This window comes from Daphnia pulicaria, chromosome 4 (genome assembly GCF_021234035.1).
Source record: "Daphnia pulicaria isolate SC F1-1A chromosome 4, SC_F0-13Bv2, whole genome shotgun sequence".
NCBI classification, from domain to species: Eukaryota; Metazoa; Arthropoda; class Branchiopoda; order Diplostraca; family Daphniidae; genus Daphnia; species Daphnia pulicaria.
The window spans coordinates 22,458,707-22,474,341 of NC_060916.1; the positions used below are offsets into that span (position 1 = coordinate 22,458,707).

General features: G+C 41.0%; 1 protein-coding gene across 4 annotated transcripts; it reads left to right on the forward strand.

The window, feature by feature from the left end:
- The first annotated feature begins 3,585 nt into the window (after positions 1 to 3,585).
- Positions 3,586 to 13,839, forward strand: LOC124335816 (uncharacterized protein ZK1073.1-like). Of its 4 annotated transcripts, XM_046789290.1 has the most exons (12): positions 3,586 to 4,265; positions 4,446 to 4,554; positions 4,751 to 4,977; positions 8,800 to 8,850; positions 9,750 to 9,867; positions 10,179 to 10,389; positions 10,877 to 10,954; positions 11,442 to 11,453; positions 11,623 to 11,732; positions 12,568 to 12,739; positions 13,133 to 13,241; positions 13,336 to 13,839. In XM_046789290.1, exons 3-12 carry the CDS (start codon positions 4,932 to 4,934, stop codon positions 13,443 to 13,445), a joined length of 1,017 nt encoding a protein of 338 aa, XP_046645246.1. In that variant the 5' UTR covers positions 3,586 to 4,265; positions 4,446 to 4,554; positions 4,751 to 4,931; the 3' UTR covers positions 13,446 to 13,839. The 4 variants fall into 4 exon arrangements, with proteins under 4 accessions (XP_046645246.1, XP_046645247.1, XP_046645248.1 ...); XM_046789291.1 differs by lacking the exon at positions 8,800 to 8,850 and having other exon boundaries at positions 3,590 to 4,265; XM_046789292.1 differs by lacking the exons at positions 3,586 to 4,265; positions 4,446 to 4,554 and adding an exon at positions 9,406 to 9,469 and having other exon boundaries at positions 4,915 to 4,977.
- The last annotated feature ends 1,796 nt before the right edge of the window (positions 13,840 to 15,635 follow it).

Genomic DNA, 15,635 nt, shown 5'->3' on the forward strand with positions numbered 1-15,635 from the left:
CTCCTCCGCCTCCTCCTTTTACATACCCAAATTTTATTTTACCGAGCCAAACGAGGAGCGCGAGCTCAAACTGATCGCGCGAGCGGCCATTCGTCAAGTCCAGCCACCAAAAGAAAAGAAACACAGCAGTCTTTTTACCTGTGTTGTGTGCTGTCTTATACACAGAGTTGTGCTGTGCTGTGATATACCTGTGTGTTATGTGTGTTGCCGTGGGAGACACTCATACCATCTCTCCGTCTCTGTCTCCTTCTTTTCTTTTTTACAACCTCAGGAGTGTGGGCTGTGCTGCGCGTCTATATAGGAAATAATAATACAAACGACCCGTGGGAAATGTAATTTTGTGTGTCTCTTTTTTTAAAACAAGGACGGGAGAAATAAAAACAATAACATCAGCGCAAGCCACAAACGCTGCTGTAATAATAATAGAAAGAAATGAAAGTTAAATCAAAGCAACTGCTGCGCGACACAGTTTCTTTTTTTATTGTTATTATTATTTGTTATTTTTTGGGGAGTGTATAAATATTCGAACATTTTTCGAATAATCTATTTATTTTTGATGATGACACATAGACTGTGGTGGTGGTGGCCCGGCTGCTAGGCGAAGCGTAACGTCTGCGAGAAACGGTTTTTTTTCTCAACTACCGCAGAAAAGAAACCAGAAGAAGAAGAAGAAGGACAGCAGCGCAGTGCAGCACGTAACTCTATTTGAAATTCGGAATGAAAAGATGTTATAATAAAAATTCTTTCGAATTTTAATTCGAACGGACGTGTTGTATAATAAAGTTCTCGCCCTTTGACAGAGAGAGAAAGAAAAGTTAAAGAAAAAGAAGAAGAAGGTGATGGGAAATGTTATTTAGTTCTGTTGCTGGTTGTTTGTGATGAATGGAGACTCCCATATCATCCGCGCTGGATACATTTGCATAGCCACTCTCACCGTGCGCGCGATATAAATAAATATGTAATGTGTACAGTCTGTAGCGCGCAGCTATATGCAGCAACTTCTAGAGTGCGCATGTTGCTGTATAGATTCATATAAACATATATATACAGCTCAAGCCAAAAAAAACTTATCATCTATATTTATAGGCTAGTCTGTGGGTGCTGGTGCGTGTGCCTTTCGCCCAGCAGCTCTCACTACGCACGGCAGTAGAAGAAACGGGCGTGAATGTAAATCAACTTCTTCTTCTGCATTACACACTGTAGGTACTATGCCTTTTGGTCAGGTCTTTGCATTTGAATCACATCCATATGATCTATCCTGGGAATAATCAAAAGGAAAAAGATGGGCGACGTTTTCTATCGTCTTATACCCGCGTACCAAAACGAAACGATGATGATGCCAGACATTTAAATGAGTGAATATGATGTATACGTATAACTCAATCTCCTTCTACCCAGTTTTCCCGAGTATTACATAAAAAGAGAAAACGATGAATATCGGATGTAGTGAATAAGCGTCGCCGTTTGAACCCAACACCAAATTTGGAATGAGGAAGACGAAATAACAAACTAAAAACTTAAAAACAAAAGAGAAAACGGGTAAATAATAAGGAAATGCCGATAGGATAGGATAGAGTCGAGTCAATGCCGGACGTGTTCACTTGTGGAGAACTCTTCTCCTTAGCTTTTCTAGTATAATGCAACAGTTGCTGGAATATTATAAAGAGAGACGATTTTCACAAAATACCGAGGGGTGTATATATAAAGACACATGCAACGATCATGTGTCCGTGTGTGTAACGACATTCCCCAGCAGCCAAACTTCCCCCTTATCCCTTTTTTGCTTGTCCGTTTCGATTTTCTTGATTTTGTTCCATGTCGGAAAATTCCGTTATCTGATGACAGATTCGGATTGTTGTTGGTTGTCCTCCCCGTTTTGTTTTCGACCTCTGGCGCGCTGCTTGAAACCTTTTGCCAAAAAACCAAACCAACAAACACAATGGACGAAACAAATGCCGATAAAAATGTTCCATGTTGAGTTTTGGGTTAGAAAGAGACGAGAGAGACGAAAGCGGATGATTCGTCACTATGGAACAATGCCATTCACATACTAGCATTCCCGGATGAATGGCCAAAACAACAACATTTTGTCTTTGTGTCTACGTGCAGCAACTGAGGTGCTGGTGTTACTATATACACGAACGTATGTTATTTATATACGTATGCACGTATTCCATTGTGTGCGCAGTTGATAACGAAATCTGCTGTTGATAAGTCGCAACGCGTTGTTGTTTTGACCTTTCCAATTCTAAATGTGTGGCGGGTTATTTTTATTTCTTATTTGGAATTTTCTTTGCCAATAATATAAATATCAAAAGAAGAGATTATTGGCGAGCTCTCCTTTCCTTTTTGGTTTTATTTGGTTTTGTTTCCCAGGTGTTATTTTTGAAATGTTACTAGAAGATAGTGTTTGGATGACTGGCCGCTAGATGACTTTAGATGGCGAAGCGCCCTCACCTCATCTCTCTTATTACCAACAGTCACACCGAAATTCCCTGGGAAGAAACAGAACAGAACAAAAGTGCGCAAGTTAAATCAATCGCGCATGTGACAATTCCACCACCACTTTGTCACACGACGACATTCAACAACTTGGCCGCCTATTTTTCGGTGAAAGTTTCTTCTCCCGTTTATTTTCCCGTCCCATTCATTTACGTGTTATTCCGCCAGCACACATCAGCAACGCTGTAATCATATACCCGTATAAAACGCCATCAAAATAATAATAAGCTTATACGTCCTGCTGCTCCTATAAAGAATGTAATTTTTAAAAAAGGCTTGGCACTTTTCAAATTGGTGACACGAAAAAGCAGACAAAATACCGCCCTGGTTTAGTTTTTTTTTTCCCCAATCGACAGGTATTTCACTAACTCGCCCGTCGTTCAAATAAATTACGGCCGTAAACATTTTTTTTGAGGGGGCTATACTCCGGCCGAATCCGTATGCCGGGCGGTATATGTGTCCAGCGCGCACGTTTGCAGACATGCGGATGCGGTTTCGCCGCTTTCAAAACACAATTTCGGTTGCGGTTTTTTCCGTCCGCTTATTGTGTTGAGCTGGACAATTAAATTGCCCAGTCTCTGCGTGCGCTCCTGCATCGGCTATGTACAATAAACTATATAAACGGAGGGAATGCCTTCAGGAATGGGAGGGCGAGCTGGCCAATCGTGAAGATAACAGTAACAACAGCAGTTGTTTTATAGACAGTTTTTGCTGAATGGAAGAACAAACCGAAAGATGTTGTACAGCACCGGCTGTGTATATTATGAGACTGGAAATTGCTGTGACTTAAACGTACAAGGAATGGGGTTTGCTGGCAGAATGTTGCGGGATGTAACGACCAAGGACAGGAAAAGTATATAAAGGCGACTGCGGAATATTTTCACGGATCGAAAGTTGAACTAGCTATATCACGGTCCAGTTGTTTTTCGTTTTTAGACAAACTTTCGATTGCCATCGGTTGTGACGTGCGGATCGACCGATTGGCGGTGCTCAAACATATGTTGTTGTTTTTTTTCTTTTCCTGAAATCCTTTTTATTTTTTCTCTTTGACATGTTTATCTAATATGTAGATTATTACAGTCAGTGAGTGTGCGGAGTCGTCCATATGTCTAGATATGCAGTCGACGTTTGAAGCCTGCTGGCATCTAAAAAGAAATATATCCACTCAATCAGATATCGCCTGACTGACCCGCCTTTCAATATAGTTCAGTCTCTATATTTGTTGGTTGCTGCTGCGTGCACACGTATGTTTATTCACTGGCTTCCAAGAAGGTTTTAGAGGGTTTTGCTGTGACGGTCTGAAAGTAATACTAATAAGGCTATCTGCGGATTGCTGCGTGCAAATTTTTACTTTTTCCCTGTCTGTAGTAGGAGGGGCTCAGTGTAATATGATCAGGCGAGCTATTATAGATGCTATTATAATTCCAATGCGTTCAGAGGATGTGACAAAACCGCGTTTTTTGAGCGATTGGGATGAGGGAGTTGTCGATTTATTATTTCTATAATTTCTATCGTCTATCGATATCTTAGCTCTTTTGCATGACTAGTGTCGTCTGCTTTTTTATTGTCTACACGTTTCGAAAACGAAACGATGTTTAACAATATAAAGAAACGGAACGATCAATTTTTGAAAACGTACGTGTCTGAACGAGAAATTGCACAATTAATAAAATTACTGAAGTCATCGTGTTAATCTGTCGGTTGTCTCGGTGTGAACTTGGTGGCTCTCCATGCTTTCCAGTATCCCATGGTGGTTGACGCGGGTAAATAAAATTAAAAATACAAATAGAATTATAGAGAGAGCTTTAATAGAAGAGTTAAATCAGTTTCAAGTTTGTGAAATGCTAGTTTCTAACCAGCATGTACCAATTGCACCATGTAGTAGCCCCCAGTCAATGCTTGGCAGTTTGTTTGCACCACATATAACCTTCTCCTTTCTGCAGATTTGAGGCCTGAGCCAACAGCCAACCATCATAACAATATGTATGCAAGTTTTGCTTTTGCTGGTGTTGACCTGTCATCGGCAACAATCTTAGTCTCATCATCATTTGGGTAATGATTTTTTGTTACTTTTATTCCTGAGACCTGCTAGATAATGTGCATAAATTCAGTGTATTACATCAAAACTTTCATTTCTCCCATATCAAAAATTATGTTTTACCTACTGTCTCATTTTCAACTTTTCTCTTAGCCTACTTGTTTCTGTAAATATTTTTTTCATAACTTAATTTGACATTTTTTTATTTAGATAAATAGCATTCCCCGTTTGGTTGGAGAAACTACCGATCTCGATCAAGTGACATCTTTCTTCTTTTTTCCTTTCTTTAAATCCTCTTTGTTCTCGTGTACACCCATGTGAGTGTGGGTGTATTCACGAGGACGTCACCCTTTTGTTGATCCTGCCTGGCGTATTCAACTTTACTACGCGGATGAAGCACTTGTGTGGATGCCTGGCCATATTTCCCAGACTTAAAGGTAGGAACAATGTATCGCTATTCTTCCTTCTTGACTATCTGGTGGCCTTGATTAAAAAATCGTTACACAGTACAGAGTACGATTAATCCTGAGCTATGCCGTTGACTGGAACTATCTTTAGCTGTTTTTGTTTAATCAGTCAGGGTTCATTTTTGCCATTTCCAGTTTTTTACCTCACAACTTTGTCTATGGTTGAACAATCGAATTCAAAAATATTTGAACTTTATACACTTCAAGTAAAGTGCAATTGGAAAATTTGATGACTAAGAGCCCCCTTCCACTACACACCGGCACTTCCTTGTTGCATCATCACCTTTGACTTTTCCTTATGTATACGTTAGAGCGCAGAGTAGCAATGAGTTAGGGTGGGTATACTAGGCGTGAGTTCCTGCGGGACCTGTTGGGTGGGGGAGGATGAAAAAAGATGATGTGTTGGTGGGGCCGGGGTGATATTAGATATGTGTTTTACCCCTGCAACTTTATTTACCGTAGACGGATATAAGATTTGGCGGAGGCATTGGAACTTTCTGGAGTGGAATCGATATCCCGACCGAAGAGCCCGCATTTGCGTCAAGACAGAACGCTGTCGGGCGTAAATGATGCATCCAACACCCTCCAGTTCCCCAGCGGCAGTCGCTTTAAACTCCGCCCCAAAATAGAAATAGAACAAATCTAAAAAAAATAGAAAAAGTATTGAGAAAGAAAATAGGAGATCGCGACTACATAGAAAACCTGGCAAAGGCCGAGCGCCGGCGGTGACGGGTTTAATGTCCATAATTTTTTCCACTTAAATATATTTGTCCCTTGCAGCACAAAAGCCAAGTTCTCATATTATTCCGCCATGTTTTTCTCCCCCTTTTCGCCGAGCCTTTTACATTATAAACGTGGGATTAACCGGGGCGCAATCTCATCAGAAAACTGCGGGAACGTTGGTCTGCCTCGACGTTGAAATCAGGATAAATACAGCGATAGGCTACTATCGATACCCCATCGAGATCTTTATTCTTGCTCGCTACGGTAGAATCGTATACAGATATCCTGCAGCTATCCATTTTCCTATTTGCAATGGACAGCAGCCGGCCCAAGTCGCACGCAATCCTATATAGCCAGGGTCTTTAAAACAGATCGCAATGATATAGAAATAAATAAAAGAAACGAAAGAAGAAAAAAGCTGCGGCCTGCAGCGTTCATATCGATCGCCCAAAACACATCTGTCCCGACTGAGGAGAGTACCGTGCTCGCTTCCTTATTTCCTTAGACTCTCCATTTCTAATAAAGTCCGAGTCTTATTTTATTTTATTTTTTCCTCCCACATTGTAATCGTCGATTCTTTCTTTATTTCCATAATCTTTCAATTTTAAACGACGTCAAGAATTTTTAATCCTTTCTTCCGGTATATTACAAAGTCCTTCGGCCGCATGGATTCGACGGTCCAACAAATTGATGAAACTTTATTTTTTAAAAAAAGTAAAGAAAAATAATTGGAAAGTTATTGGATCTCCTGCCAGAGTTCCACACACATTTGACCGGTCAGCAGCGAACCCGAGATGGACCGTGGGGGATCAATTGAATTTCGCCATCCAGCAGAGTGTTTTGAACATTCCTTCTTTTGATGGGACATCCGCTTTTCGTGTATCCTAAGGCTATTGTGTACAGCGACCGAAATGAGACCGCATCCATCGCTGCTGGAAGGGAAAAAGTGATATACGATACAGGCCAATATTTGCTGATTGATGCCCAACTGCCGATAAATAATGCACTGCGCAGACGGAAAAGAAGTTGTGCCAATCACAAGTTTCATCACGCTGGATGGATCACGAATGTGTGTACTATAGATAGATCATTACGCTTACTCATGGGCGCTCGTAACAAATATTACACGGGATAGTAAATACTCCAGGGCAATAAATATCACGCAGTCGTCATAGAGACAATGTAGAATTTGACCGATACGGGGAACAATTATCCCGACAGTTCTCCAGCCATAATTGTGACTGGAAGAAGAACAAAACAAAACAAAAGAATCTATCGGACGTTATTAATACAGACGTCCTCGGGCGCTCTTGCTTAGTAATTGTTTGTTCAAGTTGTCGCGACTAAAGGTCAAGTAGTCTAAAATTAGGGACCCCAATTCGATAAGAGAACGTTGGCATAAAAGATAATAGCCTATATCTAGGAGCTGACCAAAATGTTCCAGGCCTGTATATACACATCCCAAAGTATATTTGCGCATTTCCCCTGCGACTAATGTAGACAAATAATATGAAAGCCGAGAAAAAGAGTCTCTATACAGCACAGCTTTACATGCTATAAAGATCTATTCGGCGGATCCCCCGCGGATCTCGTCTTACGCATGACAATGAAGAGAGCGCCGACTATAGATATAGTACACTGTGTGGCTTATATACATCCTTGATGTCTTTTGTGATGACAAACATTTTGTTATTCTACCAAGAGAGAAAGAGAGAAACATTGTTTTTTTGGCGGATTGTGAAATGAGTTCCCACATCCCGCATTATTACCCGCACGTATACATTGGGTCTGTGACTGTACATCGATATACCAGAAGATGAAATTCCTTTTTTTTATTTCTCACACATACACATCTAGTTATTCACTGTGTGTGAGCTGCTACTATCCCAGCAGTGGTGGTGGTGCTGCAAATCGATAGGGGAGTGCGCCGCTGTCTCTGAGGTCTCTCTTTCCTGCTGTGCTCTCCAAAGTCTTGATGTAGGAGAGCTCAAGGGCCAAGAGGATCACTTCGCCAGGGCCGCACCAGTCTCTCTCCAGAGCTTCCAGCGTCAACGTTCGTTGCCATCTCGTTTCAAACAAAAGAATAAAAGAGGAAAAATTAGTTTTTTTCTTTTTCGATTGTGTGTGCTGTTGTGTATCATCCCGCCAGTGCGTTTTCCATTTATAAATCGTGTTAGTTTGATCGACCGACATGGCAGCAGATAACGCCAAGAACGGAGACGCGCTTCCTCACGTCGACACTCACCGAGAGGTCAAAAATTGTTCTTTGATTTTAAAATAATTAAATTTGGTGTCGGCAGAAAATTGATCGCCTTTTTCAATGTCGCTTTCATTTCCGTTTTCTTTTGAAATCGCATTAGACCCTGTAATACTTTCGTCTATTTATCACGAACCGTTTTTCTTTTGGAGATGGGGTAGAAGGGACCCTGGTCTTTCCAGCATTCATTGAAACTGCTTTTTATGTCCATTTCAATCCCGATCGTCTATTTGTTTATGCGAAACGCACCGCGCTACATTTATATTTTTTTTTTTCGAAAATCCCCCCATCTCATTTTTACAGGGCTATCTACTACAGAGCTACTTAAATAACTTCAGTTATATATATGTATAAAAGCAAAAGCTTTTTATTTATTTGGGACCCATTTATTTTCTTCGTATTACTTTTTCAAGGAAGTTTATGGCACATTTTTCTCTCTCTATCGCCCAACCTGACAAAAGACACGTTTATTTATTTATTTATTTTTTTCAAAAAAGTTTATTTATCGATCGATTTGTGCGTTTAACTGTGAGGCTTTCTCCTCCCACACGTCTCCGCTTGATCGGTCCACGTACATTTCTTCTTTTTTTTTCTTTCTTGGACTCTATCCAATCGACTCAAATCGTTTCGAACGAAAGTCAACAAAGACAAAAAATAGAAAATGTTGAATTTAAGTTACATACGCAGTTATCTGTGTGTGTGTGTGTTGTTTTTGATGTTTTTCTTTCCGGAGCTTGTATATAGAGAGACGTGAGCTGTATACATCATCATGGCAAAAGTCTTAATATTTGTCTTTTGTTTCCGTTGAACAGAAGAGGATCATCAGCACCAGCAATTGCGGAAACTTGACTGTTCACATTCAGGTAAGCGCTGTAGTCTATTTTGTTTGGAATACGTCTACAAGAGGAGGAAAGAAAACGTTCAAAGGAAAGTTTGGCTGTTGTTTGTTTCCGAGAGTTTTCTCCGCGTTTGGCGGATGGCAGACGGATGATATAAGCGATGAGTTTCGGTTGTGATCCGCATCCAACAGCCATTGCCAAATGACTGGCTGTTTTCATTTGGTCGTTGGGGCGCAACAATAACAAAGGAGAGAAACTCTCACCGTGGCGATTGATTAATCATGTTGCCAGCGGGAGCTGCCCTAGTTTCCCCCCTTCTTTATTAGTCGTGTAATGATTACATGTATTGCCCACGCCCCCCTCGTTGGGTGGGTACGCACACATATATATCCATTTGTTATTGGCAAAAGTAAACTAAAATGAAAACAACAACAAAAGTTTATGATGTTTTCCTTTTGGCTACTGGCTATTTTCTTACTGCTGTTTACGTCTCCCTATTTTATTGACTATTTTCACGATTTACTCTTTTATATCCGGTCCCTTTTTTTTCACCCAAAATCGGATTGACTCGACCTGAAGGGATCCCTACAACATGGCAATGCCAAGCCGGTTTTCCTCACTGTCCACGATATGGGATCAAATCGTAAGTTTCTCCTCTTCGTCTGTTTGTGTCAGCCTCTTTTTACCGCATGAACTCTAACCCTCGTGAATATTCAAAAGGGTCCCCCCCCCCCCAGGACTTGTGTATAGAATAATACCGTTTCTATAATATTTAGAGAGAGAAGTTCTCGATATAGAGTGTCGCTTGAAGGCTCTTGAATTGTCGAATCGAATTGACTGTGTAATAAATTCTTTGAATTAAACAAACATGTCGTCGCTGTATTAACCAGAAAGAGTTTTATTAACTTGGGACCATTTCACAGATGCCGAATTCTGCAAGTTTCTCGATCATCCGTCGATGCTTGACGTCAAGGAGCGGTCCGTCTTCGTTCATGTCGACTTACCAGGCCAAGAAGATTATGCGCTAGATCTGCCTGAAGAGTATGTCTCTCCTTTTTTAGTCTTTACACAGACTTTAGGAGCTTTGTTTTTGTCGAAAACGGTATACAGCACTTTATAACGCAGTATATGTCTACCACCGGCTTATAGAGTGTGCTGTGCTGTGCCAATTGACGTTGAAAGTGCCTTCATCCATGTGCCTCTGGAGATCAGAGAGAGACGACGGCTATTATATGTTGATGTCATGTGTGCACTCGGGGTTGTTTGTTCCTTTGAAGTTGCCTCGTTTTCTTATAAAGTTAAACTTAGAGCCCCCCCACATTGAACCTGCTCTTTCGTTGATTTTATTTCAGTTTCCTGTTTCCGGATATGAGGACCATCGGCCATGGATTGATGGAAGTAATCGACGCGCTATCCATCCCTTACGTCATCGGTTTGGGCGAAGGAGCCGGTGCCAATATTTTGGCTCGATTTGGAATGGATTATCCCCAACGCAGTCTCGGATTGATCCTGATCCATTGCACGTCAACCGTGGCCGGCGTCATGGAATATTTTCGTGATAAGGTGAATCCCCATTCTTTTATATGCGTCAGCGCTTTATAAATTAAACTATCCGATTTTCCACCCCATATTCCCACGTCACATTAAAGCGATGGCAAATATAAATAATGGGTTTATTTGGAAAGAAATGGAAACGAAAAATCCGACGCCCACTAAACTGAGTCAACTTTTTCTTTCATAAATAATGATATGCCGACCAAATTGGGGAGAGTCGAGCGGTTAACTCGGCTTTGAGATTTCCTGCTTTCCATTTAGAACGAACGGAAATGAACTCGTTCCTGGGTGCGTGACTGACATGCTGAATGAAAGGAAACCAGAAAGAATCACCCCGACGAGAAAAAGAAGCTAACGAATCGCAAATGGCTCCGGAATTGCTTATACTTTTTCTTCTTCTTTTTGGCTAATTGCTTCTGTTCGTTTTGTTTATTTATACTTGTACATGTTGGCATCCACATCGGCGCTACTTTCTACGGCTTGACACACGCGGCAGTTGATCAACTGGAAGCTGTCGAACGTCGGAATGAATCCAACGGCGGAGCAGTATTTGGTTTTTCACAAATTCGGCCGCGTAAGTCAACATATAACGCACAGTGTGTGTTTAGAAAAAGAGAGAGACTGTAGTTTGGTTTATTTTTGCCCGCGGGAAAAGCCTTGTCACGCTAATACAATCATCGCCATGGAGGCGTAATTTTTCGCTTTCTCCTTCGTTCCAAGGAATATATATTTTAAGACCTGACGTGACACCGGCAGCTTTCACGTTCAGGCTCGCGTTCGCGAGTCTCACGACACCGATCGAGCGAAACAAAGCCCAATAATTCTTTCTTTTTGGAGGGGCGGGGGAAGGTCGTGCAACACTTATCCCGATATCTAATAATTATTCATCGTCGTTCGTGTTACGCTGTTGACATTTTGAATTATTTAGAGTCCTCTAAAACTATGTGGTAAACTTTTTTTCCCCCCTGTTCATAATGAAATAATTTCATTTTTTCTTTTTCTTTTCAACGCCGCGGGACGACGTCTCTGTGGATTACGACTGGCGTCGTAACGTGCTGCAGTCGTTGGAAGAGGTAAAAAAAGAATTCGACTTTATCCCCTCCTGTCCAATTTCCCACAGTATAAGGGGAAATTCAATCAGAAAAAAAGATCTTTTATCCCCAGTAGACCCCAGACGTATATAAAAGTCTACTCATTTCTTATTTACCGTAATAATCGTTTCGTCTCTTTTGTGTGTAATAGCAACTGGAACGGTCGGAGAACAAAGAGAAGGTGATCAACGAGTACCAACACAAGTTGCGCAGCACCATCAATCCCAAGAATCTCCGTCGCTATGTGGAGACCTTTCTCAAGTATTGACCGCACAACGCCATTCTTTTGATTAGAGCCTAGAGCCTATATCGTTCCTTCGTCGTGGTGTACATACATCGGGTTTCTTTTCTTGTTATACGCGACCGAAATCCGAATGCGTGGTACATGTATAAGAATATATGTACCGCGCCGCGCTGGATTATTTCATTTCTATCGCGCTGTTCCTCTTCTCCTCCTCCTCCGGTCCAGCTGTCACGTAATCAGGTTGGCCTTTTTTCGCCGTCTCAACGAGACCCGCTTGTCTCTGGCTCCTCTTTTATCTTATATAGACTTTTTTCTTGAAGATATTTACTAAAGGACAATAAAAGTGGCTCAGAGAATTGGCAACGTAGGCGAAATAAGAAAAAAAGGAGATGAAAAAGAAGTTGCGTGTCGCACAGTTGGATGTTTCACAATCTTTTTCGTACACTACTGGCACATCAAACGACAGGATTCTTAATGACGGGGTGACATAGGGAACCATCCACGACAGGAATTGATTACTTGGCTGTCGTCGCGGAGACAGTATAGACTCGTTTGCATAGGCTCAGTTCTTTTATTCTCGTATACTCTTTGCCAAAGAGCCCAAAGAGTCTTTGGGCTATAAATCTTTATTTTACTTACCCCCAGCAGGAGGAAACTAATTTGGGGGGATTTTTGTTGATTCCAGACAATGTCATCGCCGTTGCCGGAAGAAATATTGACGTGTTGTTTTGTTCTATATTTTCTTATCGGCTTATGTACATCAAGACCGGGATATTACTCCCGAATGGAATGATTATTAGTTGACTTATTTGATTTGCTTTTCTCTTCTTTTTTTCTTTTTTGTTCTGCCAGTCGGACGGATTTGAGCGAAGTGCTCGAGTCGCAACTCAAGACTGATGTGATGCTCGTAGCCGGAAGTCTGGCATCTCACTTGCACACAGTACGCACTATGGCCAACCACTTGAACAAGACGAAATCGACGCTCGTCCTGATCGATGGAGTAGGTGACGTTCTCAACGAAGCTGTAAGTTCCCGCATATTTCCACGTTCCGCTTCTTTTGACTGTGCCCAAGAGTTTGATTGACGTCGTTAACGTGATTGCATAAACGGCATTGTATTCTAGCCCAGAGGCAGAGTCTATACCGAATAAGAGAAGAGAAAATGAGGTCGGCCATGAGCGTAATAGCGTTAGCGCTACATGTACTTGGCCGTTATTATATTAAAAGAGCCTCTTGTCTCCTTGACCAGAATGGGCCCATGCCATTCTTTACGACACACTTTCTTTCTTCTTTTTTTTTCTCTCAACTCGCTTATTGTATGGCGTAAAAGCGGCGAGGAGAATCGAGGAGAATCATTTATAAATTATAACGTGTGGATTTTTTGTTGTTGTTGTTTTTCATTCAATTTTTTACTGCAGCCGGAAAAGTTTGCGCACAATTTGGTTCTCTACGTTCAAGGGCTTGGAAAGCTGAGCTCCCTTCCAGTGACTGGAAGTTGGAACGCGCGTAGCCGTACCACATCGCAAAGTGAGTAAACGCGCTAAATAAGTTAACTTATCAAATAGACTCGCCCCAAGTATTGAGCGAATAATGATAGCAAACTATTTCCATCCTGGAGCAGGTTCGGACGCCCAAGATGCGGAAGCCGGTCGCAATCGATCCCGCGCCATGTCCATGGAAGAGTACGACATCCCCAACGTACGGCGCTTGAGTCTGGCCAAAAAGGATTGACGACTGCAATCAGCAGCCGTATAAATATTGCGATATCTCATTGAAGTTTACAATTATATAGTTATGTTTGTTAGCTTTAGTTTAGAAGGGGGAAAAGTCATCAATGTTCTCTGTTGATTTATTAAGAATATATATTTAGCTCTTGAGTGTGCACCTAGTTAATTGAAATGCTTTTTTTATCTTCGTTCTTCTTATGGGATATTATGTTATGTTTCAGTCAGTGTAGGATTTTGTTTTGCTCCCAATTTTGTTCCTGATTGTCACATAACCTCGTTCAAAAGGATTTGTCTTTGTTTCATTCGATTCGGTCTTTTTCTCTCCCACAAAGCAAACAATTTCTTGTAGCGGTTCAGATGCCGTAAAGATTCAGAAAATAAATCAATTGATTTCCTTATACGTTTCCCCTTGTTGTTTAGGTCGACGTTAAGGAAGTTGACAGAGAACGGGATGTGCGATTTGTCACGCACGACAGTTGCAGCTGACTTGGCCGATGCAAATAGTCGTATCCTTTTCACGGTTTCGTTTCCGAGACAATCAGTCCCATCGACGATCCATTCCACTGTCGTTGTTGTTTTGGAAGGAAGATGCTGTTAACGTAGGATTCGCAATTTATGTTTCGATGGTATCGTCGACATTTGTACAGGGCACTTCGCTGATGGAGAATAGCTGCCTATTTATACCGAACACATTGATGGTCCATTTCGTAAAAGAAATCGAAAGAATCATGACTGAAAGACTTTGAATAAAATATTTAAAATCGTTTATAAGAACACAACTTTGAAGGTTACATAATAATACCATTATTTTTGCAATCCTAGATTCTTGGAATCGACAACTACAAAGTCAAAAAATTTCCAAGCAGATTTCTTCGAAATATTTCCCACTGAAGAAGGGAAATTTGGGACCAAAATCGTCATCTGTCGACTGATTCCAACACTACGTGTAAAACCTATTTGAATTTGAATGGATTCATTCTTCTATCCATTAAATCTATCGTCACGTCGTTCACGTGAGCACATATTATTGCTACCATCATAAATAACAAGGGTAGTATGTAACAAAAGTAGAAACCATTTAAAATGAAATGGAAATCATTTCGTCTGGAATTTACTCTTATGCTGATCTACTATACGTCATTTTTCTTTAATTACAGAAGTGTCGTGCGCAGAAATTTGCTTTTCTCGGAACTCATTTGGAGATTTTGATCTCCCATCTTTTTGGCACGAGGATGTTTCTATACTACCTGTGACAACAGAATTAAAAACCGTATTATCTATACGGCAGACCCAATACGACAATATCCTTTGTGGCTTTGTGCAAGCGCTGCCAAACTGTGGACATGCATGATTTGTAATGTACGTCTGTCTGGGAATATTGAACGAGTGATATTAGGGGTCAAAAGTGATGTCAGGGACATATTTCTTTCAGCTGTTGGCATTCGACCTCCTTTTCAGCTAGAGATCACCTTAATAATGGCTTTCGGTAAATTTTTACTTTTCTTCCATTGCTTCTTTATCAGCGTTTTAAAAAGGCCATTGTTCGTATATGTATCTGAGTCTTAATTCTGTGCATTTTTTATTGCTGTGTTTAGCTGTAGTACTCAAAGCTGGTCGTCCTAATCAGTACGAGCAAGTTTTCATTGTCCTTTTAACAGCAGAGACAAATAAAATGATCAATGCAACTAAGTTGGCGGGTACCAAACACAGCTGCTGATATGAGAAAGCTGCTTCGTCTCCGCTTTTTGAAATTATGTCATGAACAAAGAACGTATCTGTGAAGACTGTTATGAATACGCTGACAGGCAGGAGAGTATTAAAAGAAAACGAATAATCTGCAGGAATCGGCCTTATGCTACAAGAATAAAAATATTTTAGTTCCAACTCCAACTCCCTCTTATATATTACATACATAAAAATATGTGACATATGCGTTTGTGTAAGACCATGCCCAAGATTTTTTAGCACCGTCATCTCATTTCATGGGTTCACACGCACGCTCGAATTACTAGTTATTATTGCCACGAACATGGTGTAAAAATCGGAAATCGTTCAACTGTGAAATATGGAAGAGGCGAATGGCGAATATTTGGAATGTACGTAAATCCAGTTAGCATACAATAGATCCGGATCATTGATGGATGTAACTAAAGAATGACTCCCATTGGCGACATTCGAGTTCAGATTGCGGTTT